Source organism: Pipistrellus hanaki, assembly GCF_964339955.1.
Source record: "Pipistrellus hanaki genome assembly, chromosome: 3".
NCBI lineage: Eukaryota > Metazoa > Chordata > Mammalia > Chiroptera > Vespertilionidae > Pipistrellus > Pipistrellus hanaki.
Genome location: NC_140505.1, coordinates 161,069,049 through 161,094,747, shown reverse-complemented (window position 1 = coordinate 161,094,747; position 25,699 = coordinate 161,069,049). Strand labels below are relative to the sequence as shown.

Below are 25,699 nucleotides of genomic sequence, written 5' to 3'. Positions count from 1 at the left end.
TTGGCCTGTGGACTGAAGAGTCTCAGGTTCGGTTCCAGGCAAGGGTATGTACCTTGATTGCAGGCCCATCCCCAGTAGAGGGTGTTCAGGAGGCAGCTGATTGATGTTTCTCTCTCATCGATGTTTCTAACTCTCCCTTCCTCTCTGTAAAAAAATCAATAAAATATATTTTTTAAAATGACATTTCTGACAGATGAATAATTAGCATATAAATGGAGTCACTGTTTTTACCAATCGTTTCACAAAATCTGTCAGAGTTGCTGATTATGAAACAATATGATCATGTAAATCAATTCTAACCCAGATCTGTGCATACTTGAAAGGTACTTCATGAAATAGAATGGATAATTTATTTCTATACAGTTTTAAATCAAGTCAATGTTTCTTCACTAAGTTTTCTGATAGATCCAAGTGTAGCTCTAATATTATTGTGCTTCAATCTTCTATGATGTGTGTGTGCATGTGTCTGGGTATGCACACACACATATCATAGAAGTTTGAAGCACAACTTCAAACTTAGAATGTTTACGACTTAGAATGTTTACTTTATGCTTGCTGAAATAGCTCACTTATATTTGTTTAGATATAGTGGTACATATTACTCATGAATGCTGTGCTGTCCAAGAATTGGAAATGCAGGTTTCTGGAGGAGGAGAGAGGAGGGAGGAAACTCCCATGATTGACTCTGAGAAATTCTTGCCAAGTTCTGTAAATATCATTGCTGGTGCTTTCTTAACCTCAGCAGATGGTGCCAATAGTTTTCAGCCAATAACAAGGGTTTATATGCCTTTCATAACTGATACTTCAACACTTTGCAGGCTTAAAGGTTCAATGATGGCAATTGTCCAGTCATGTCACCAGAAAAGCTACCAAGTCCACACCAGCTCAGGCAATGACATGGCTTGATTCCTGGACAACAGAAATCATATGATGTCATTAAATTGGGGCCTATCCTAATTTAAGAGATGACAAAGTATGAAAAAAAAATAGAGCCGAAACTGGTTTGGCTCAGTGGATAGAGCTTCGGTCTGTGGATTGAAAGGTCCCAGGTTCGATTCCAGACAAGGGCATGTACATTGGTTGCGGGCACATCCCCGGTAAGGAGGTGTGCAAGAGGCAGCTGGTCAATGTTTCTCTCTCATCTGTGTTTCGGGCTCTCTGTTCCTCTCCCTTCCTCTCTGTAAAAAATCAATAAAATATAGTTTAAAAAATAGAGTCTCAAACTGATAAAATGTTTATCAAAGGAGAGCAATCATTACCACTATTGCCCAGAATTTACTGTATTTTAAAATAATTTTTATTATCCTATTCTAATTCTTTATTATAGGCAAAATCAGAATCACTCCTCAGGACTCTCGTTGGGTTGGTGCTTGGTGGCTTAGTTTCCTTTTTGCTGGACTGTTATCCGTTATGTCTTCCATACCATTTTTTTTCCTGCCCAAAAATCTGGATAAACCACAGAAAAAAAGGAAAGTTTCAGTATCTTTGCATGTGTTTAAAACAAATGAAGAAAGGAGTCAAATGACTATTCCAATAGACTCTGGGCAAAAGGTGACTGAAAACATAACTGGTAAGTATTTCATATGTATTGTCGTTGGGAATTGTTAATCCCAGTGAAAGGGAGGAGTGAGTATTCCAAAATAGTAGGTCATACTCAAATCATCTAGAGTTGGCTTTCTTCTGCACTAAATTGAGCTGAATTATTGTTCTAAAACCCTACTAACGTTAGTAAATGTTTTCTGAATACTGATATATTACTCTCTGAAGAGAAAAGGATTGGGTGTGTGGTGTTTAGCAGAGAGAAGCCAACCAAAGACTAAAAGTATCTGTTGCTTCTAAAACTAGAAAGTATCAATATATATTCATTTCAAAATAATATGCTGTAAACTATGAGGGTTAAAAGGACTGTCATATATCATTCATTCATTCACTTATTCACAAATGGTACCAGGCACCGAACTATGCCTTGAAGATAAAATGTTGCCTCTGTTTTCCAAGAATTTACAATCTAGTGGATTGTACCAAGAAGCATATAGACACTTGCAATAGAATCTTTAAGTACTATGGTAAAGTTAAATGCGAGAAATTATAAACCCGGTCAGTGTGGCTCAGTGGTTGAGCATCAGCCTATTAACCAGGAAGTCATGGTTTGATTCTCAATCAGGATACATGCCCAGGTTTCAGGCTCAATCCACAGTATAGGGTGTGCAGGAGGTGGCCAATCAATGATTCTCTTTCATCATTGGTATTTCTATCTCTCTCCCTCTCCCTTCTTCTCTGAAATAAATAAAAATATATTATTTTTTGAAAGAAATTATGAGTGCCTATAAATTGGGCAAGTTTATTATTCTTACATGGAAAGATGGAATAAGGAGAAGAAAGACAGAGGTCTCCCTCTATATAATTAGAGTAAGACTTTTTTTCTTGGTAATCATAGAACAGAAGTTTGCTTATGTAAATATTTAAAAAATGGAGCAGAGCCCTAACTGGTTTGGCTCAGTGGATAGAGCGTCAGCCTGTGGACTGAGAGGTCCCAGGTTGGATTCTAATCAATGGCATGTGCCTTGGTTGCAGGCACATCCCCAGTAGGAGGTGTGCTGGAGGCAACTGATCGATGTTTCTCTCTCATCAATGTTTCTGACTCTCTGACCCTCTTTCTTCCTCTCTTTTTTAAAATGGAGCAGAAGCAATAGTAGTAGTTAAGATTATCGAGGTCAGTCAAGTGAATAATGATTCTCCACCATGTGATAGTGCTGGTCCTTTCAAACATACGCCCTGAGGGCTAATGGAAAACAAGTTAAGAGCAATAGTCTGGACAACGACTAACAGCATTCAGAGCAAGGTGGTTGACACAAGGAGGTTCTAGTGCAGTTTTCACATTGCACAGAAACGGTGGGACATAAAAACTAAAGCAAGGGTAATGCCCAAACCCTTGACAACCTTTTCAAGTTAAAGTTGAAGCGAATTCAATATTCTTAGGTGTACCCAAGCACTCCCTCTCACCAATTCTACACTCACTCACTTGATTGTTACTTTATCCTCCCCATCATTCTAATCCAAAATCAGTGGTGTGATGGAGCCAGTTTGTATTGGCTTGTGGGAGAGGACGGTTCATTTTTCAGCTACACTGAAAGCTTGAAATGGGACATTGTGGGAGAATTTACCATTTATTACTTTGGAAATTTGGAAATACTACAAATCAGGCCTTGTTTTCCCAAGTCTCAGTTGCTAAACATTTACCAGCACATCACTGAGTTAGAAGTTTCTGAAATGTAACATATATACTAAAAATAGAATACCAAGAAAACTTCACTTGGTTTAGGCCAGTGGTTAGCAAACTCAACAGAGCCAAATATTAACAGTACAACAATTGAAATTTCTTTTGAGAGCCAACTTTTTTAAACTTCAACTTCTTCTAACTCCACTTTTTCAAAATAGACTGGCCAGGTCGTGGTATTTTGTGGAAGAGCCACATTCAAGGGGCCTAAGAGCCACATGTGGCTAGCGAGCTGCAGTTTGCTGTTTCCACTGTACCAAATCAAAGCAATGAAAAGTAGCGGATTGACTAAACCTATAAGGAACTTGGTTGAGTGTGAGCCCAAACAGAATGGAGAGGATGATGGATATGCAAAAATAGAACAGTTGTAAACATCATCTATATGACCAATTGTGTTTATAAGATAGTGATCAGAAAAGAGGTCCTTAATTATGTGTTGCTAGGAATAGATGTGATAACTAAGAACACTTAGAAAAAACAATATTGGCTTTGTTATATATATTGTTTAGAAAGACTAGTTGTTTAGAAAGAAATAAAGAAATATTTCAGTTAATTACAAAAACAATTGTAAAAAAAATAAGACTAGTTGTTTAGAAAGAAATAAAGAAATATTTTAGTTAATTACAAAAACAATTGTTAAAAAAATCATAAACAATAAGAATTATCCAAACTTATTTCTGAGATTGTTAGCTTAATGTCACTTGTATTGATCTAACTACTGAAGATATATAATGAATCATGATTGTGTGGAAATTCAGATTAGACAACACCCAAGTTCCTATCCACCTCAAAGATGCAATGATTTGGTGAACTCATCTGCTTCAATTCTTTTGACCCAATGTCACAACTCATTTCATTTATTTATTGTCTAAAGTTTTACATATGTCTCATTTTCCCCTGCTTGACCCCTCCCAATAGCCATACCTACACCAGGCAAGCCCCTACCACCTAAGTGTCTATGTCCATTGGTTAAGCTAATAGGCATGCATACAAGTCCTTTGGTTTATCTCTAACCAACCCCCCCACCATGCCATCCCCTGCCATTTGTTTCTGGATCTATTCTTGTTCATCAAATTATGTTGATTATTATATCCTATACATATGAATAAGATCATATGATATTTTTCTTTTGCCAATTGACTTATTTTGCTTAGCATAATGCTCTCCAATTCCATCCATGCTGTTGCAAATGGTAAAAGTTCCTTTTTTTTTATAGCATCATAATATTCCATTGTGTAAATGTACCGCAGTTTTTTAATCCACTCATCTACCGATGGGCACTTAGGTTGTTTCCAAATCGTGACTATTGTAAATTGAGTTGCTATGAACATAGGGGTACATATATTCTTTCTGACTGGTGTTTCTGGTTTCTTGGGATATAGTCCTAGAAGTGGAATTACTGGGTTAAATGTGAGTTCCATTTTTAACTTTTTGAGGAAACTCCATACTGTTCTCCACAGTGGCTGCACCAGTCTGCATTCCCACCAGCAGTGCATGAGGGTTCCTTTTTCTCCACATCCTCACCAGCACTTGTCCTTTGTTGATTTGTTGATGATAGCCATTCTGACAGGTGTGAGATGGTAACTCATTGTTGTTTTTGATTTGTATCTCTCAACTGATTAGTGACTGTTAGCATGTTTTCATATGTCACTCAGCCCTCTGTACTAGTAAGTCCTCTTTCAAAAATTGTCGTTTTAGGTCCTTTGCCCATTTTTTGATTGGATCATTTATCTTCCTTTTGTTAAATTGTATGAGTTCTATGTAAATTTTGGAGATTAAACCCTTACTGAAATATTGTTGGCAAATATGTTCTCCCATGTATTGGGCTTTCTTGTTTTGTTGATGGTTTCTTTTGTTGTGCAGAAGCTTTTTATTTTATGTAGTCCCATTTGTTTACTTTCTCTTTAGTTTCCATTGCCCTAGGAGCTGTATCTCTAAAGATATTGCTTCGACATATGTCTATTTTGCTGCCTATGGAGTTTGTAGGATTTTTATGGTTTCCCGTCTTATATTTAAGTCCTTTAGCCATTTAGAGTTTGCTTTTGTGTATGGTCTAAATTGGTAACCTAGTTTCTTTTCTTTTTCTTTCTTTTTTTTTTTTCATGTAACTGATCAAATATCCTAGCACTATTTATTAAAGAGGCTGTTTTGACTACATTGTATTCTCTTGCCTCCTTTGTCAAATATTAATTGAGTATAATGGCTTGGGTCAATTTCTGGGTCTTCTACTCTGTTCCATTGGTCTATATGTCTGTTCTTGTGCTAGTACCAGGCTGCTTTGAGTACTGTGGCTTGAAACTATAGCTTGATATCTGGTATTGTGATCCCTCTAACTTTGTTCTTCTTTCTCAGGACAGCTGTGGCTATTATGGGTCTTTTTTTATTCCAGATGAATTTTTGGAGATCTTTGAAGTATGCCTTTGGTATTTTAATGGGGATTCTATTGAATCTGTAGATTGCTTTGGGTAGTATGGCCATTTTAATTATGTTAATTCTACCAATCCATGAACATGGTATATTCTTCCATTTGTTTATGTCTTCCTCTATCTCTTTTTTCAATGTACTGTAGATTTTCAAGTACAGGTCTTTTACTTCCTTAGTTAAATTTATTCCTAGGTAACTTAATTTTTTGTGTGTGTATGTGTGTGTGCAATGGTAAATGGGATTTTTGTTTTGTTTTATTTCTCTTTCTGTGAGTTCATTATTGGTGTATAAAAAGGCCATAAATTTCTGGTTGTTAATTTTGTATCCTGCTACATTGGCAAATTCATTTATTAGATCTAGTAGTTTTTAATGGAGTCTTCGGGGTTTTCTTTGTGTATTATCATGTCATTTGCAAATAAAGACAGCTTCACTTTTTCTTTTCCAATTTGAATGCCTTTTATTTCTTCTTTTTGTCTGATTGCTCTGGCTACCACTTCCAGTAATACGTCGAATAGGAGTGGTAAAAGTGGGCATCCCTGTTTTATTCTTGTTCTCAGAGAAAATGAGTTTAGTTCTTGCCCATTGAGTATGATGTTGGCTGTAGGTTTGTCATATAGGCATTTATTATGTTGAGGTATGATCCCTCTATTCCCACTTTGCTGATAGTTTTTAATCAAGAAAGAAGTTGGATTTTGTCAAATGCTTTTTCTGCATCAATTGATATGGTTATGTGATTTTTGTCTCTCAATTTGTTTATATGATGTATCACATTTATTGATTTGCAAATATTGTACCATCCTTGCATCCTCAGAATAAATCCCAGTTGGTCATGGTGTGTAATCTTTCTGATGTACTGCTGAATCCAATTTGCTAGAATTTTGTTGAGGATTTTAGCATCTATGTTTATCAAGGATATTGACCTTTAGTTCTCTCTTTTGTGTGTGTGTGGTGTCTTTATCTGAATTTGGCATTAGGGTAATGCTGGCTTCATAGAAAGAGCTTAGAAGTGTGCCTTCCTCTTGCATGTTTTGGAGTAGTCTAAGGAGGATAGGTTTTAGTTCTTCTTCAAATGCTTGGTAGAACTCTCCCTAAAAGCTGTCCAGACCAGGATTTTGTTTGCTGGAAGATTTTTTTTAGCACTGTTTCAATTTCTTCAGTAGTTATAAGCTTATTCAAATTTCTTGATTCTTTCTGATTTCATTTTAGAAACTTGTATTTTTCTAAGAATATGTCCATTTCATTGAGGTTGTCCATTTTGTTGGAATAGAGTTGTTCATAGTATTTTTTCATAATCGTTTGCATGTCTTCTTCACTTTCGTTTCTTAAGCACCTAGCATATTGCCTGACCCAGTTAAAAATCAAATATTTGTTGAGTGAATGAATAAATTAATTAATCATGTATGTAGTTGTATGGTTGAGTGACAAAACTAACCAAATGCAAAGTGAACAAAGCAAGTTGCAAACAACATGTATATATGATCCCATCTAGGTAAAATGAACTAAATAAATATAAATGCATATATGGAAAAAATGGAAAGAATATATAATAAACTATTGATAGGATTAACAGGTATTTTGTGTTATCTATTTATATAATACTAGTGGCTCAAGTGCACAAAATTCATGCACATTAAAAGGGAATTAATTAGAGGAAATATTAATTTTGTTATTTGCCCTTTCTCTCTAATAGAAGTGTCAGAGATTAAAGAAAATGAGTAAAATGTATATGAAAATCTCCCTCTGTCAGAGTCTGGGACATGCCATGGGACCCAGAGTCAAGTTCCCACCTGCCCATGCACACCGGGAAATCATGCCAGACCAAGACCTGGCCAGCCCCACCCCATTGGATGAGACCCAGACTTGGCCAGTCCCACCCCTATCAAGCCCCTCCAAGCGAGGGGTGGGAGAGGGGGGAGGGGGGTTGCGACCTCAGATCCCCCACCCCAGCCCAGTGCCATACAGCCTCAAGTCCCTGCTAATCAGTCATTATAACATCATGGCGTGATGACCATTTGCATATTAGCATTTTATTATGATAATTAAATGTTATATAACAGATTTATAAAATTAAGATATTGATATATATTTAAATTAATTATTGTGTGTTTTTTTATACTTCTGTTTTTATAGGTTTTTTCCAGTCCTTAAAAAGTATCCTTACCAATCACTTATATGTTTTATTTTTGTTTTTGACATTGATACAATTCAGTGCCTATATTGGTATTATTACTTTTGTCTTCAAATACATAGAACAACAATATGGTCAGTCAGCATCTTCAACCAACATAGTGCTTGGTAAGACACATTGTTTCTGTTTGCTTGGTAAGCAATATACTAATAGTAATTGAGTTCTAAGTGACATTTTGTTGTGATAGCAACTTCATATTTTAGTAAATATAATTTCAATTTATTCTTTTGCAAATATTATCAAACTTGTTTATTTTGTGATGTCATCTTTGTTCTGTATTTGAAGCGACATCTCATATTATTTTTGAATAGATAAATCCTTGAAGAAAAAAATTGCACATAAATGGAACCTTTAGACATGGTATCTGCATAATTGGATCTCAAAATTTAGTGCTGAAATCCAGAGACAAATCCTTTTGTAACATAATCATTATATTTTCATAACTCATGAAGTTTGAATCAGGATCCAGCTACTTACAAGAAATAGAGCATTGATGTTTCCCAAAGAAAAACATTAAACAAACCATTGATGTCTACATAATTCAAAACAAATATCATACAGCAGAGAGGGGTCTTTTGCTACAATATCTATATCCTATGACATAGTGAAACTTGCTTATGAAGGAATGGCTTTCTTATATCATTTTTCATCTATTCCTGGTACAGTAAAAACTTAACAAATATTTGATAAATTAAGTTGAATTTATCAGGTGGCATGTGAGCAGGTCAAAAATAAACAATAAAATATTAATTATGTATGATGCTCAAATTAAACTTAAGAGTCTGCACTGTAAGAGTTAATTTTGTTCCCAGTAATGTTCCCATCTGAATTTTTTTTGTTAAAGTGGCCTTCATATTTAATAACTCTTGCAGGACAATGAAAGGGAAAACTTATAAGAAGGACCAACCATGTTTAATACTGATAACAGGTCTTTTTATTATTTCAGGGTATATGTGTGTTTGAATGAATAAAAAGGAGATAGTAATTCAAGTATTCAATTCTAAAGTACTGAGCACATTTGAAATGCGTTTTTACGAACTGGAACTCTTCATTTTGAGATGTGAAGGATTTTAGATAGTAGGATGAAAGTCTCATAGGCAGGAAGATGGTGTTTTGTTGTTTTCCAGGGGAAAAGCCTCTCATAGAAACTATCTGTTGAGACATACAAATATTCTATTCACTGACTTTTGCTATTGGGGAAACAAAACCCTCAGCGTTGTCAAGAAGAAATCATTTTTATCCCTCCCATATAGTACACTGGTACCCTACCTCCAGCAGGCCTGCCAGTCTTAAGAAATAATAAGATTATCATGAATTTGGTTGATATACACGATGTTGCATATGTAAAGACATTCCAGAATAATTGTATGTATATAATTAATATTTTTTCTTTTATCTCTAGGATTCATAACCATACCAACTATTGCCTCTGGAATGTTTACAGGAGGATATATCATTAGAAAATTCAAATTTACCTTGCTTGGAACTGCCAAATACCTATTTTGTATCAACATATTGACCCTCCTACTTTACCTATTAAATTTTGCACTAATCTGTGAAAACAAATCGGTTGCTGGCCTAACCTTGACCTATGATGGGTTTGTATATATCAATATATCATTTGTACAATGCATAAACTATTCAACGTAAAGCTTTAAAGAAACCGGGTTAGATGACAATTTTAACTAAACTTTCTTTTGAGAGAAATTTTTAACTTACAAATTCCTAAAAAGTACATTATTGTGAGATTTAAAAAAAATCTTTTTTATTCCTTGCTTTAAAAAAGTGACATAGTTTGTAATAATAGTTACCAGGTATGGGGTGCTTACAATGAGTGATGGACACTTTTATCCCCATTTTATAGTTAGGAAAAGCAAGGTTTAGAGGATACACAGATAATATGTCTAGCAATGTTAAGAATTTACTTATGTTTAGGGTTTTTTTTTACTCCAAAATTCTTAGTCTTAACCATTATAATCTTGGATGGATCATGAGATGAATACAAATGACATTTTCTAAAAGCAACTGAACTATCTGTATCTGTAGTTAATTTTTATGTTTAACAACTACTTTTATAAGAAAACATTGTACTATTGAGTTCTCCATTTCTGCAAACTAATACTGCTTCTTGTAATATCTACTTTGACAGAATTGATAAGCATCCTATATATAATTGCATATAACATCCTACAAAACCTTTCATTTTTATTATGATTATCAAACTAGAAGCCTGTGCATGAATTCATACACCAGCAGGGTCACTCGGCCTGGTCTGTGGAATCAGGCTGAAACTGGTTCTCTGACATCCCCTGAGGGGTCCTGGATTGCAAGAGGGCACAGACCAAGCCAAGGGACCCACTAGTGCAGAATGGGGCCAGGGAAGGATACAGGAGGTTGGCCAGTGTAGGAGGGGTCACAGGAGGGCTCCAGGGCATGTCTGGCCCATCTCGCTCAGTCCTGATCGGCTGGACTCCAGCAGCAAGTTAACCTACCAGTTGGAGTGTGTACCCCCTGGTGATCAGTGCATGTCATAGGGAGCTGTTGAGTGGCCTTAGCATATGATTAACATATTATGCTTTGATTGGTTGAACAGCCAACTTGATGACTGGACACTTAGCATATTAGGCTTTTATTATATAGGATATTGTTTAAATATTTCTAGTACTATGGTCTCTACCTCAAATCAAGAGCAAGATTCCTATGCAGATTTCTTATTGTCTCCTAAATACAGCTAACAACTTGAGTTTAGGAAAGTTTACCATATTTTCCGGCGTATAAGACGACCTTTGAAATGAGAGAGAGAGAGAGAGAGAGAGAGAGAGAGAGAGAGAGAGAGAGAGAGAGAGAGAAAAGTCAACCGAAAATCGGGGGCAAAAGACCAAAATTACACAAAAATTACCTGCAGATCTTGACAGCAAAGTAAGACTTTTCTTTGAAGTGGGGGTGGGGGGAGGGTAGTCTTATACAGCAAATATAGGCCTAAACCTATGTTTTAACTGTAAAAAATAATAATAATAATAATTAGGGGGTCGTCTTATACGCCGGAAAATACAGTACATTCAAGCTTAGGAAGGTTCACATTCAAGTAACAAGAAGGATCCCTGAATCATAGTTTAGTAATCATGCTCCTTAGTGACCCTTATTGTTGACTCAAAGTTTTTACACTATGGATCTTATGAAGCATCAATTTTAACTTGTCAAATATTCCCACATTTCCTAATTTTTGGAGGCTTGACAACCTACCCTTGCATTATCTCCTCAATTCCTCCTAATCCTGACTGTTGTTGATTATTTCTATACAGCATCACCCACTCTAGTAAGTCAAACTACTGATTAGCTAGAACATTGAACTTTAGCAGTAAAAGAGGCATAGTGATCATGTAGCCCAACCCTTTTATAATCTCTTTTTTTATTATTATTAGTTGAGACTCAGATAAACTATAACTTGTCTGCAGTCCTACAATGCCTCCAGACCAGCACCACATCACATCATTGGTTCAAGGGCTCTCTGGTTGCCAGGGCAGGCTTTTGCTTTTAGCCAGTTCCCTGAAAACAAGTACAGTAACTGTGCCATAATTCAAAAGAAGGCAGCTACAGTCCTTTGGGGTTTTTTTTCAGTCAGTAAATTTTGCTAAGTGCTTCCTTAAAGGTCAAGATGATGCCCTCATGAAATTCATAGTCTAATGATATTAAACAACTGAATCAATGTATTCAGCATTTATGAAATGCTAGTCACTGGGGAAAGTTTTAAAAGTATGAATTAGTGCAGAGGTTCTCAGAATGTGGTCTGGTGATCTACAGGGGTCCCTGAAAGCTTATTAGAGTGTCTAGAAATTTTAAAGTATTTGCAAAATATACCAAGACAGTATTTGTCTTTTCCATTCTCATGTTCTCATGAATGTATAGTGATATTTTCTAAGCCTACAAGACATGCAATGTTAACACCAGTCTGGTGGCTAATGATATGTGTGCCTGTATATTCTCATACATTAAAGTTTTCTTAGCATTGATTTCTAATAGAGTATATATCAACAGATATACCCACTTGAATAAAAAACTTTGAGAGCCCCAAAACTTTTGAGTGTGAAGAGCTACTAAGAACAAAATGTTTGTGTACTGCCAAATTAATATTTTTCTAAAAAATCCCATGAGACTGATGCTATTATATATGACTTACAAATGACAAAATTGATTTTAGAAAGAATAGTTACATTGCTAACATGGCAGAATTAATGAAAACACAGGAGTTTTTTATTGCAATGTCTGGACTGGGTCATTAATCATTAAATTTAACCACTTTCAGATGTATGTCCCCAAGCAAAATTGGATATAAGATGCTTTTTAGTAAAATTATTGATGATAGCATTTTGGAATTTCAGAATCTACTTTTTTCTTTTTATGTAAATTATATTCTCATTCAAAGATAGTTTATCAATCCTCAATTATTATCAAGATTTTTACCAAAAGCCAAAGTATACTTTTAAAAATCTATAAGTAGAAAAATAACTATACATAGCTCTATTTTGTCATTTCAGCAATGTTTTAAGATTATATTTTAGAAATATAACCATGTTTTACAGTTAGTCAATATAAAGTATGTTGTAGTTTCATTTAAAAATTATATGGTGTGCTTCTAGTCTTTCTCAATGGATTGTTGTTTTTTTCTTGATTTAAAAAAAATTGGTCCTTAGGGATTCTGCTTTTACCATGTTAAATTATTTTCCTATGTAGTGAAAATATAACATTTAAAATTCAAATTAGTTAAATAACATTCACAGATTTTGGGGACTTTACAATGGACTGAGAGGAACCTTCATCGAATGCCATTACCTTGTTGAAGAGAAACTGAGTAACAGAAAAATGAAGTGACTTATTTAATGAGTAATTTCTTGATAGTGTCACAAAATCTCTTATCTATGTCTCACCTATCCTCTTTGCTTTCTTTTTATTGTCTTAGCTTATCTTTATCATAACTTATCTCTGTGTAAAGATAGAGGGTAAAAAAGTTAGTAAGTCCTATAAAACTTTGCCATTTTGGCTTCATTACTCATCAAATTTCTCTATTGAATTAAAAGACAATGCTTTCCTTTATTTCCCTTTTCTTCCTTTCTCCTCTCTCCTATCCCCTTTCTGTTCCCCTCCTCTCTCCTTCCTTTCCCTTCCTTTGTCTTCTTTTCACTTCCTCTCTCTCCCAATTCTCCTCTACCTCCCCCACTTCTCCTTCTCCTCCTCCTCCTCTTCTTCTTCTCCTTTTTTTTTTCCTCCTCCTCCTCCTCCTCTGTTTTTGATATATGTCTATCATATCTTTCCAGAAATAATCCAGTGTCATCTCACATAAATGTACCACTTTCTTATTGCAACTCAGACTGCAATTGTGATGAAAGTGAATGGGAACCAGTCTGTGGGGACAATGGAATAACTTACATATCACCTTGTCTAGCAGGATGTAAATCTTCAAGTGGTAATAAAAAATCTATGGTGAGTATTAGGTTTTTTTTTTCTCTTTCCCTCTAATCAGAATCACAGATTTGATTTAAAAATTATTTATCAGCCAAAACCGGTTTGGCTCAGCAGTAGAGCGTCAGCCTGCGGACTGAAAGGTCCTGGGTTCGATTCTGGTCAAGGGCATGTACCTTGGTTGTGGGCACATCTCCAGTAGCAGGTGTGCAAGAGGCAGCTTATCAATGCATGATTCTCTCTCATCATTGTTTCTAACTCTCTATCCCTCTCTCTTCCTCTCTGTAAAAAATCAATAAAATATATTTTTTAAAAAAGAAAAAAAGATACTGCGTTCCTACTAGCTTGCCACCTCCAGGTTTGAGGCTTGAGAGGGTGCCTGGAAGAGGAGCTCCATGATAGAGATAATAAATAATAATAATAATAATAATAATAATAATAATAATAATTAATAATAATAATAATAATAATAATAATAAAATTATTTATCAGATTTTCTTTTTCAACTTTACTTTGATATATCCCAATTTCTCTCCCTTTGCCAACCTCCACCCAGACACCAACCACCCTTCATCTGGCCACCAACACATAGTTGTCTGTGTCTGTAGATTTTGCAAGTATTGTCTTTGGCTAATCACTTCAACTTCTCTCATCCAGTTCCCCCTCCCCACTGACAACTGTCAATCTATTTCATGTATCCCTGCCTCTGTTTCTATTTTGTTCATTAGTCTATTTTATTCATTAGATTCAATAGATAAGTAAGATCATATGGTATTTGTCTTTCTTGACTGGCTTATTTCACTTAGCATAATAATATCCAGGTCCATTCATGCTATCGCAAAAGATAAGAATTATTTTTTTTTTCTTTTTCTTTCTTTCTTTTTTTTTTTTTTTTTTTTTTATGGCTATGCGGTATGCCATGGTGTAAATGTACCATAGTATTTTGTCTATTCATTTACTGGTGGGCACTTGGGATATTTCCAGATCTTGGCTATTATATATAACACTGCTATGAACATAGGAGTGCATATTTTTTTATAGCTTGTGTTAAAGGAATCTTAGGAAATATTCCCAGAAAAAGGATCACTGGGTCAAAAGGCAGCTGCACTTTTAATTTTTTAACAAACCTCCATACTATTTCCCACAGTACCTGCACCAATCTATATTCCTACCAACAGTGCACTAGGATTCCCTTTCTCCACATCCTCCCAGCACTTTTTATTTGTTGATTTGTTGATGATAGCCATTCTAACAGGCATGAGCTGATATCTTATTATGGTTTTAATTTGTATCTCTCTGGTGATTAGTGATGGTTGTCATTTTTCTCTATATCTATATTCCTCTCTATTTCTTATTAAAATAGGCCCTTCAACATTTATTCCAATACTTGTTTGGTGGTAATAAATCCTTTAGTTCGTTCTTTCTTTCTTTCTTTCTTTCTTTCTTTCTTTCTTTCTTTCTTTCTTTTGAGGGGGGGAGGGTCTGAGAAGCTCTTTTTCCCCATTTAATTTTAAATGATACCTTGCTGCTGAAGTGCCCAGCTAGCTCAGTCGGTAGAGCATGAGACTCTTAAATGATACCTTGCTGGATCAAGCAGTCTTGGTTGCAGATCCTTGCTTTTCATCACTTTGAATACTTCATGCCAGTCCCTCTGGCCTGAAGTGTTTCTGTTAAGAAACCAGCTGACAGCCTTATGATAACTCCCTTGTAGATAAGTAACCGTCTCTCTTCTCTTGCTACCTTTAAGATTCTCTCTTTATCTTTAATTTTTGCCATTTTAATTATGATGTTTCTTGTGTGGGTCTCTTTGGGTTCATTTTTATAGGAATTCTCTGTGCTTCCTGAATCTGTGTGTCTTTCCCCTTCACCAAATAGAGATGTTTTCTGCCATTATTTCTTTAAACAGGTTGTCTATCCCTTGCTCTCTCCTCTTCTTCTTCTGGTACCCTTATTCTGTGGATGTTGTTATATTTGCTGTAGTCCCAGAAGTTTTTTAGACTTTCTTCACTTCTTTTAATTCCCTTTTCTTCCTGTTGCTCTGCTTGGGTGCTTACTTTTATCTTGTCCTCTGATTCACAGATTCAGTCCTCTGCTTCATATAACCTGCTGTTGATTCCTTCTAATGTTTTCTTCATTTCAGATATAGTATTCTTCATTTCTGAATGGTTCCTTTTTATGGTCTCTGTGTTCTTTTTAATGCTTAATCTCTTTGCTTAAGTTCTCACTGAGATTATTCATTCTTCCCGTAAGGTCTTTGAGCATCCTTATAACCATTATTTTAAACTCTGCATCTGGTATTTTGGTTGCTTTCATTTCATTTAATTCTTTTTTCTAGGTATTTCTCTTATTTTTTTGTTTGGGGATTCTGGGTATTTCTCTTATTCTTTTGTTTGGGGAATTTGTCTTTGTCTCCCCATTTTTTCTCCATGTATTAGGTAGATTTGCTATGACTCCTAAATTGTTATAATGGCTTTATGATGAAGGTGTCTTGTTGTGCTCAGTGGCACAATCTTCCAAATCACCTGAGCTCTGTGCTCCAGAAATGTTGTTATTGTGTGTGTGTTTTTTGTGTGTGGGTTATGTGCACACCCTGTTGCAGTTGAGTCTTGAATATTGAAAGCTGCTTGCCCTTTTGTGTGTGGTGTTGACCCTTCAGGCTGGGTGACTATAATGATAAACTTCATTCACCATATATGAGATGCTGTGTAGGGGCTATCCTCTCCCCTTGCCCCATGAGGTGGAGTTGCTCCCAGCAGAGTCTGTTGCCTGCTGGAATCCCACTCTGGGTGTGTCACTTGGGTGGCTAGTTGGGTCAGTCTCTGGTATGGTGTGAAGCCCACCACTGGTTGTGTTGGTTGTGAGTCTACTTCAGTGAGTTCCAGGTACAGATCACTATCAATCTTGTGTGTAACCAACCTGGGGCTGCCTATCTGTAGCTACCATGCTGTTCACATTTGTATCTGTGTCTGTTGGACCTCAGTGTGCATGGGAGGGACAAATCTGTGTAAAAGTGTCGGCTTCCTCCAGGTTAGAGATGGGGGGGGGGGGGGCAGGGGGCAGATCTGTAAAAAGACTGAGGCTCCATCTGTCGGCTATGCTGCCTCCCCTGAGATTATTTCATCTTCCTCCAGAGTCCTCCGAAGAAAGACTGTAGTATGAGCCCAGGCTAGCTTCTTCTCCTGGTTGTGAGCTCAGTAGAGTGGGGCAACTGGGGTCAGGAGGATAGAGCTAGTGAGTCCCCTAGTTGGGGATCATGCAGTCAGGCACTCAATGAGAGGAAAGTGTCCCCTACTTCAAAGCCAAACCCCGCAGTCTATGCCACAGTCTCCAACTCTAGTTCCCGCAAGGAGGGCTCACTGCGGGTTCAGGTTTGGTACAGTCAGCCTGCAGGAGAGACTCAGCCACCCTGGGCTCAGGAGACAGATCAAAAGTCTCTCATTTGGGGATAATGCCAGTCCAACCCACAAGAGGTGGGGGAGGGAGGGGAGCTAAGCACTTGGTCCCAGGCCCAGACAATAGCCTCACACTTTGAATATTTCTGCTCTGAGCTGCTCTTTCTTCTCCCCCGACCCCTAACCCCCCAGAACTACACCCAGTGGAGGTCCCAGGACTTGGCAGGGCTAATCCAAATAGCTTCCCATTGGGAATGGTGCCCACTAGCTTGTAGGAGGGAAGCGAGCACTTCCTCTTCCTGGGGTAGTGCTAGCTGAACTCACAAAAGTGATTAGATTTGCCTCCCCACAATGTGGCCACACAGCCCAGCACTCACCCTTCTGGCTCCTGAACAGAAACCAAATTAAATCTCAAAAATCATCTGTCCCTAAGTTTTCTTCTTCTATGTTCTATTAGGGTATTCTGTTGGATTTAACCTCTCCGGTAACAAGATCATCTATTCTATAATCTGTCCTTATGCTCTTGAATGTAGTGTTGGCTGCCAAGGTAGAATTCTAGCACCCCTGACAGGCCGCATTGCCCCTGGATGCTGCCTTATTCCAATGGGTAGCTCTAGTTCCAGGTTTTGGCCCCTTCCAAACTACTATATTTTCTAACTTCCTTGGGAAATCCCTCCTCAAGGAATGTCCTGGATACTTAGTAGAAATTGTTAAAGAGAGTAAGTAGGTGTGTTATACATAGCAATCGTGAGTAGAAGAGAAATAGTAAAAGAATTTATATTAATGAGAAAATTGCATACAGAGTTCCAAACATTAATTTCTTCTTTTCTTTCCTAATTTTTAAGTCAGAGATGAATTAAATGTTAATGGTGATTTACTTTTTTTTTTTTTAGAAGGGAATTCAGGAAACTATTTTGCCTTTCAACTTTGAAATAACTGTATTTTTAGACTATTTTATTTAAAATCTGTAATTATTTTAGCTTGAATAAAAGAGACTTCCTTAACTATAACGGACTGTATTTATAGACCAATCATATTGTGCAGATATATTCTGTAATATTTCAAAAACTGTTTTTTAGGTGTTTCATAACTGTAGTTGTGTAGAAGCAACTGGTTTCCAGAACAAAAGCAACTCAGTGATTTTGGGTGCATGCCCAAGAGATGGTCAGTGCATAAAAAAATTTTATATGTATATAGTAGTGCAAATCCTGAATTCTTTTACCTCTTCATTGGGAACGGTCTCAACTGTCATGCTGGTTTATAAGTGAGTATAACTTTTTAAAAACATTTTTATGTATATTAGACTATAAACACACCTAATAATATACATATTTTTCCATAATATACTTGGAACCCAAATTCATTCTTTGTTACACTTTAATGTTCTAAGAATGCATTTTCTTAGGATTATTGTGATACTTCAATGTCATAATTAATCATAGTTTAGCTCTGATTCTTACATTATAAAAATATAGATTCAATACTTACTCCTCTTGCTAAGAATATTAAAACACAGATGGATTGATAAATGCTTCAATCCTTAAAAAATTTCTGTTGTGATTCTAAATGAACTTTTACTTTTGAAATATCTTACATCCTAATGAACCTGTCAGTATGAATTTTATTTGATTTTATTTGAAGAAAACATTTGGGAATCAGACTGTATAATATAAGATGTATAGTATTCCAAATCTTTTAATCCACTCATAGAATGGTTTTTGACCTAGTCTCAAATACCTTCACAGACAAAAGAAAAATATATGAACAAAATTTATTCCTTTCTTCATTCATTAAACCAATATTTAGAACCATGCTTGATAAATATATATATATATATATATATATATATATATATATATATATATATATCACGATGAATAAAACAGATAGAGTATCTATTCTTATACAGTTTAGAGTCTGATAGGGAAGATTGACATAAGATAAATAAGCTTAAAAATAAACACATAATTACAAATTATTATTAATACTCATAAAGAAAAAGAGTTCTATTTAGAGAATTAAAAGGGAAACCTAATTTAGGATTAAAGTGAGGAGCTATAAGGAAGAAGACTCAAAGAGTACTTTTTAAAAAAAAAAAAAAGACATTTAATCTAAAGTTGAGAGAATAAAATAAAGTTAGCCAAATGAAAAACTTCACAGGTCTAGGTGCCAATGCTCAAGACAGGAAAGAACTGGTGTGTTTGAGAAATTCAAAGAAGCTTCTTGGTTGAAACATAGTTAATGAGAGAGAAATGGCACAAAATAAAACTGCAGGATTAGGAAGGTATCAGATAAGAAAAGCCCTATCGGTAGAAGTTATTTTTCAACCACCTAAAATTGAAAACATAAAAAAGACTTGAACATAGGTTTTAAGAATATTTATGTATAAATATGGTGACCTGAGTAAGTATCTAATCCTACATAATAAAAGAGTAATATGCAAATTAACCATCACTTTGCTACACCCACCAGCCATACCCACCAGCCACACCCACCAGCCAATCAGAACAAGTATGCAAATAAACCCAACCAAGGTGGGTACAGCCTGAGAGCAGGAGGAAGGCTTGGGTTTCCCAGGTGACAGAAGAAGCCAAGCTTTCTTCCTGCCCTTGCCAGCCTACTCCACTCAAGGCTACAAAATTTCAATTATAGAAGGTAAACAAATCCAAACAGAAACTGCGGCAGCCATGGTGAGCAGGAGGCTTGGCTCCACTCTAGGCTACAAAGTTTCAATTGTAGAAGGTAAATAAATTCCAGATACCAGGGCCTCCACTTGGGTTGCCAGGGATCATGGATGGCCTGAAAAACACCAAAGACCCCTTGCTCAGGCCGCCCCATGCCCCAAGGGAACCCCCATTCTGATCAGGGACATCCTTCAGGGAAAACTAGCTGGCTCCCACCTGTGCACCAGGCCTCTAGCCTATCTAATAAGAGTAATATGCAGATTGACCATCACTCCAACACACAATAGCTGTCCCCATATGGTCAAAGATGACTGCCCCCATGTGGACACAAAATGGCCACCACAGGATGGCCAGCAGGAGAGGGCAGTTGGGAGGGACCAGGCCTGCAAGGGAGGGCAGTTGAGGGCAATCAACCCTGCAAGGGAGGGCAGTTAGGGGTGACCAGGCCAGGAGAGGAGGGCAGTTAGGGGCAATCAGGCTGGCTGGGGAGCAGTTAGGCATCAATCAGGCTGGCAGCAGAGTGTTTAGGGGTGATCAGGCTGGCAGGCAGAAGCAGTTAGGGGCAATCAGGAAGGCAGGCAGGCAGGCAAGCAGTTGGGAGCCATCAGTCCTGGATTGTGGGATGTCTGACTGCCTATTTAGACCCAATCCATCAGGCCTAAATGGGCAGTTGGACATCCCTCGAGGGGTCCCAGATTGGAGAGAGTGCAGGCTGGGCTGAAGGACACCCCCACCCCGGCCCATGCATTAATTTTGTGCACAGGGCCTCTAGTTATACTTATAAGACCTATGTAGTTGACCACAAGTAACTGTCAGCCAACAGCATGACATGGAAGGGGAAAAACAAACAAATGTACTGACTTTTGTAAAAATGAAAATAGACCGGTAAACTGAGTCTCTGTTTGTTTAAATTCTACTCTGACCCCAACTATTGTGAAATTTTTATATTAATTTATTTCACAGATACTACTCCACCTTAATATCAAATGTTGTCTACTCAAAAGGAGAAATCTTCCATATTTGCCAAATTAAAGATTTTTAACTTACAGAAAACCATCTCAGAACTTCATATTAGTTTGCATCTCAACCAGTCTTAGCTTCTTAATTTAAAATCTCTCATGAAGAAAACTGGGATTTGAGAGATTTTTGTTCCATCATTGATGGCATTTATATCTATAACTAGAGGCCTGATGCACAAAATTTGTGTGTGTGTGTGGCGGAGGGGGAGGGGGGTGTGTGTCCCTCAGCCCAGCCTGCACCCTCTCCAATCTGGGACCTGGTAGGATCAGGCCTAAATGGGCAGTTGGACATCCCACAATCCAGGACTGCTGGCTCCCAACTCCTTGCCAGCCTGCCTTTCTGATTGCCCCTAACTGCTTCTGCCTACCAACCTGATCACCTCCTAACCACTGCCCTGCCAGTCTGATTGAGCCTAACTGCTCCCCTGCCAGCCTGATTGCCCCTAACTGCCTTTCTCTCCTGTCCTGATCACCCCTAACTGCCCTCCCCTGCAGGTTTGATTGCCCCCAACTGCCCTCCCTTTCAGGCCTGGTCCCTTCCAAGTGCCTTCCCCTGCTGGCCATCCTGTGGTGGCCATCTTGTGTCCACATGGGGGCAGCCATCTTTGTGTGTTGAAGTGACAATCTATTTGCATATTACTCTTTTATTAGATAGGATAGAGGCATAGTGCACAGGTGGGGGGCAGCTGGTTAGCCCTGAAGGGTATCCCTGATCAGGGGGGTTCCCTTGGGGCATGGAGCAGCCTGAGTGAGGGGTCTTTGGTGTTTTTCAGGCCATCCATGCTCCCTGGCAACCCAAGTGGAGGCCCTGGTATCTGGGATTTATTTATCTTTTATAATTGAAATTTTGTAGTCTTGATCAGAGGCCAAGGCTGGCCAGAGCAGGCAGAAAGCTTGGCTTCCTCCATCACCGGGTAAACCCAAGCCTCCTGCTTGCTCCATGGCCACAGCCATCTTGATTGAGTTAATTTGCATACTCACTCCTGATTGGCTGGTGGGCATGGCTTGTGGGCATAGCAGGTGTATGGTCAATTTGCATGTTTCTCTTTTATTAGTGTAGATAATAAAAGCATAATATGCTAATTAGACTGGACAGCCAAACGACCTTCCAGGCATCCTTTTGGATGAAACTGTCCCAGTGGGGGCTGATGCAGAGGTGGTTAGGGGCAATCAGGCAGGCAGGCAGAGTGGTTAGGGTTGATCAGCAGGCAGGCAGAGGGGTTAAGGGCAATGATTCAGGCATGTAGGTGAATGGTTAGGAGCCAGCAGTCCAGACTGGAAGCAGGTGCAGGTGGGCTGAGTGACCCCCACCCTGTGCATGAATTTCATGCACTGGGCCTCTAGTTTTATCGTATTGAGCAAGTGGTTAAGATTAACATTACCATTTGTCAAAAATAGGCATTGATCTCTCACTAGCCTTTGATTTTATCAAAAGAAAACTTTTGGGAAGCAGACTCTAAAATAAAAAATTATTAAAATTACACACTAAACTACAGATATTTTTGACCCCCACCCCATGGTTGTATTATGTAGTTCCTAAATCATATTAGTCAACTTTTCTGTTAACAGCAATGACAGAAATAAGATGGTAGAAAGAGCTGTGCTGTGACTTAGACCTAAAGTGTGTGCTCATGGCCTGTGTCAACTAAATAGGTCAGAAGACTCAATTTCTTCATAGACACAATGGAGTCTGTTCTGACCACTATCTCATAGGATTTCATAAAGACTCAATGTGAAAATGTTTGTTAAATTGTCCTGAAATCATAATGCATTAAATAAATAAGGGAAAATAATTATTATCATTCAGACATTTTCCTTTTAAAACAACTGAAAATACAATTTTAAATAAAGTCAGCTATTTACTTAAGAGTTTTTATTAAACCATGAAGAACAATGGCACAGAAATGTTTTAATACTGAACTCAGTTTCGCATTTTAAAGATGTTTAATGAAGTTTTTGCCTTTATTTTATTTCAGAAATGTTCAGCCTGAACTGAAATCACTTGCAGTGGGTTTCCATACACTCACTATCCGAGCACTCGGTATGATAAATAGATTATAAATTCAAGATATAAATTTTGACATCAAAGCTCAAAAACAGAGTATAATTAATTTCAAACTTTAAGAAAGTATAAAACTAAGTATGAATAAATTTCATTTCTATTTTTGTGATAAATGACAAATAACATGCGACAGAGGAAAACTGGGTGAATTAAAGGAGAAATTGTTGTTTCTAGTTCAAGTCCATCTTTAACTAGAAAAAGGAATCATATTTGTTTAATACTTTTTCCAGCACAAAAATAGATGGTCTGCAAAGTTTGTTTTGTTTTGTTTCCCTTTCAGACGTAAGAACATTTCTTCCCACAGGCAGAGTGGAGGGCCTTCCCTTTACACTGAGGGCATTAGTACCCCCAGTAGCCCAGGAGGGGCCTGGGAATCCCTCAGACTGAGACTACAAAACAACAGAAGTGGACTTCACTTCCCACTGCCTCTTTCTCTAGGATGGGGCAGCTAATTTTTATCAGAAGCTTAAAGTGCAGGAGGAAATGACAACTAAAAGAAATGAGCATGTTAGACTAAGGGAGTGTTTTGAATGAAAGCTGGGGAAATGTCAGGGTTTGTTGTTTCCTGTCTCCAGATCCAACGGAGAGGCCTTCCTCCATAATCTAGAGCACAGAAGCTAGTAGAGGAACATAGAATTTGGGGAGCCAGATATGCTGGAATGAGACTGAGAAAAAAGGAAGTTCCTCTGGTGACATAAAATAGAATAAAACAAACAAAAAAAAAAGAATTTTGTCATCCTAGTTTGTGAGCATCCTATTTTGATATGTCCAAAATAGGACACAATGGAACCTACCTGCTTCTACGGGAAAAATACCTACTGACTACCAACTCAAAAACAGTCTTGGTGTGGGCTCTTTACCTCTTAATTTTTTTTTAAATAGTTGAAAATCTCCTGCTTTGGCAGCAGTTAAGCTGAGAGCTTTTTCACTTCCCTGTAAAGCTATGTCTAGTTCCACTCTTCCATCTCTCATTGCAAAAAAAAAATAGGGGGGGGCGGGGGGTGGCCTAGCCATCTTGGCTCAATGGATAGAGCATTGGCCTGCAGACTGAAAGGTCTCGGGTTTGATTTCCATCAAGGGCACATGCCTGGGTTGTGGACTCAATCCCCAGTCCCAGGTGAGGCAGCCAATCAATGATTCTCTATCATCATTGATGTTTCTATCTCTCTCTCCCTCTTCTCTCTGAAATCAATAAAAAAAATTTTAAAGGGGAGGGGGATATGAATCAATATAACGTTCATATTTTATAAACAAAGTTCTTCTTTTCACCAATCAGGCTTAAATTAATTGGCACTATAAGAAGAATAGAGAATACAGGCATATGTTTCTATTTGTGGTGGTGGGGTGAGGGTTGATAAAAGATGTGTGTGCTATTATATTGATATATGGTTCCAGTTTTTGAAATTCCTTTTTAAAAATTTTTCTTATTAAATTTATTGTGATGATATTGGTTAATAAGATTATATGTTTCAAGGATACACATTTATGATATATGATCTCTATATTGCATTATGTGTCTACTACCCAAAGTCAAATCATTCTGTCAACCATATATTTGACCCCTTTTACCCTTTGAGATTCCCAATAATCTTAATTCTTGAGTAGAGATCGGCAAAAACAATGGGAGAGTTCTGCAAAGTTTTTAACTTTTTATTTAATCCCAAATGTATCAATGTGGATCACACCATTACATATGAGCAGTGTTCCTTGGATTGACATTTCACCTCATGTTGCAGGAGGAGTTCTAGCTCCTATATATTTTGGGGCTCTGATTGATAGATCATGTATGAAGTGGTCCATCAGTAGCTCTGGGAAGCAAGGTTCTTGTAGGATCTATAATTCCACTCTTTATGGGTAAGTTGTCATTAATATATTTTATTAATTTGTTTTTCTTTTATTATATCAATTAAAAATCCCATTTAAAATAATTTAAAAATTCTTTGTACTCCAATAAAAATAACTAGAATTGTTGCCTTAATATTTTCATGTATACTTTCAAACACCATTTGTTTGTTTTCTTCCTTTAAGGTCTTCTGAATACTGGAGAGAAGCATTGTAAAGTGTTTCACACATTTTAAAATAAAAATTGACTTTTTTTTCTCTTTTTACAGAAAGACCTTCTTGGGCTTGATTGAGAGCTTAAAATTCACAACAGTTATTTTGTTTATTATATTTATTTATGCTATGAAAAAAGTATATAAAGGAAAAGATACCAAGGCATCAGAAAATAGAAGAAAATCTGTGAATGAAGCAAATGTAGAATTCTTAAATAATGATGTTTATTTTGAACCTTCTGCCAAAGCCAATTGTGAATCACATATGTAAGGGTTAAAAAAAAGTATTTTCTTTCTGGGTTTCCAAAAAACATTGCATTAATTCAATAGGATGTTATTTTTGTGTGTTTTTTCTGGTCCTTTTACTAACTATTCCCATATTCTTTACATATGATGAGACAATGAATTACCCATGAATTTATAATAATTAAACAAACTATAAATAAAAATGAATGTGAGCACTCATTATTATGTGACTGCATTTGTGGTTAAGATTAGAATATATGAACCACACAAATTTAAAGTGAGAATAGTATGTAAGAGAAGAAAAAGTACGTGTGTAACTCAATAAACCAAGTGACTAGAAAATAGGTAGAGGTAAAAAAAAAAAAAAAATGAAGAGAGAAATTCATAGCCTAAATATGGAGAAAAGCCTTACACCTTTTCTAAAGAACAAAGCAGTGTGGATTGCCAGAAGCTAATTCCAGCATGTCATAAATGCAAGAAGTTTCAACAAAAGGTTGATGGAACCTTCTGGTTTATTCAGCAAGGCTGAATCATCTGGAATGGCTAAGGGCATTTCCCCAAACCTTAAAGGATGCAAAAATGATTGCTTGCTGCCAGACAGCTGAGGGCATTTTAATCTACAAGTTATTGCCTCCTGCTGGCCAAACACCTGAACAGCCAAAGGCAGTTCCCCAAAAAACAATGCCTACAGTATACTAAACTTTGCCTTTGATGTGTATATCCGCTTTGCCTTAGGAGAATTTGTGTTAATAAAGAGCAAGGGGTCCTGAGACAGATAGAACTTGGTTCCTACAGCCAAGCTCCTCTGGCTACTCCATGGATTACAAATTTATATCATATTTCTAGTCTCTTGATTAATTAAAAGCAGCCCCTTCTCCAGATATTTTGAATCCTAA

The 25,699-nt window shown here is 37.0% G+C and overlaps 1 protein-coding gene across 3 annotated transcripts in view; it reads left to right on the top strand.

Annotated features, from left to right (window-relative positions):
• The window catches only part of LOC311619157 (solute carrier organic anion transporter family member 1B3-like), a 41,485-nt gene extending 16,460 nt beyond the window's left edge, over positions 1–25,025 (top strand). For all 3 annotated transcript variants that reach the window (XM_084877235.1, XM_084877236.1, XM_084877237.1), the window contains 8 exons: positions 1,328–1,570; positions 7,832–7,996; positions 9,292–9,487; positions 13,202–13,367; positions 17,818–18,002; positions 22,418–22,482; positions 24,240–24,357; positions 24,615–25,025. In XM_084877235.1, coding sequence (XP_084733361.1) covers positions 1,328–1,570; positions 7,832–7,996; positions 9,292–9,487; positions 13,202–13,367; positions 17,818–18,002; positions 22,418–22,482; positions 24,240–24,357; positions 24,615–24,828 — 1,352 coding nt within the window. In that variant the 3' untranslated portion in view covers positions 24,829–25,025. The remainder of the gene's footprint in view (positions 1–1,327; positions 1,571–7,831; positions 7,997–9,291; positions 9,488–13,201; positions 13,368–17,817; positions 18,003–22,417; positions 22,483–24,239; positions 24,358–24,614) is intronic.
• The last annotated feature ends 674 nt before the right edge of the window (positions 25,026–25,699 follow it).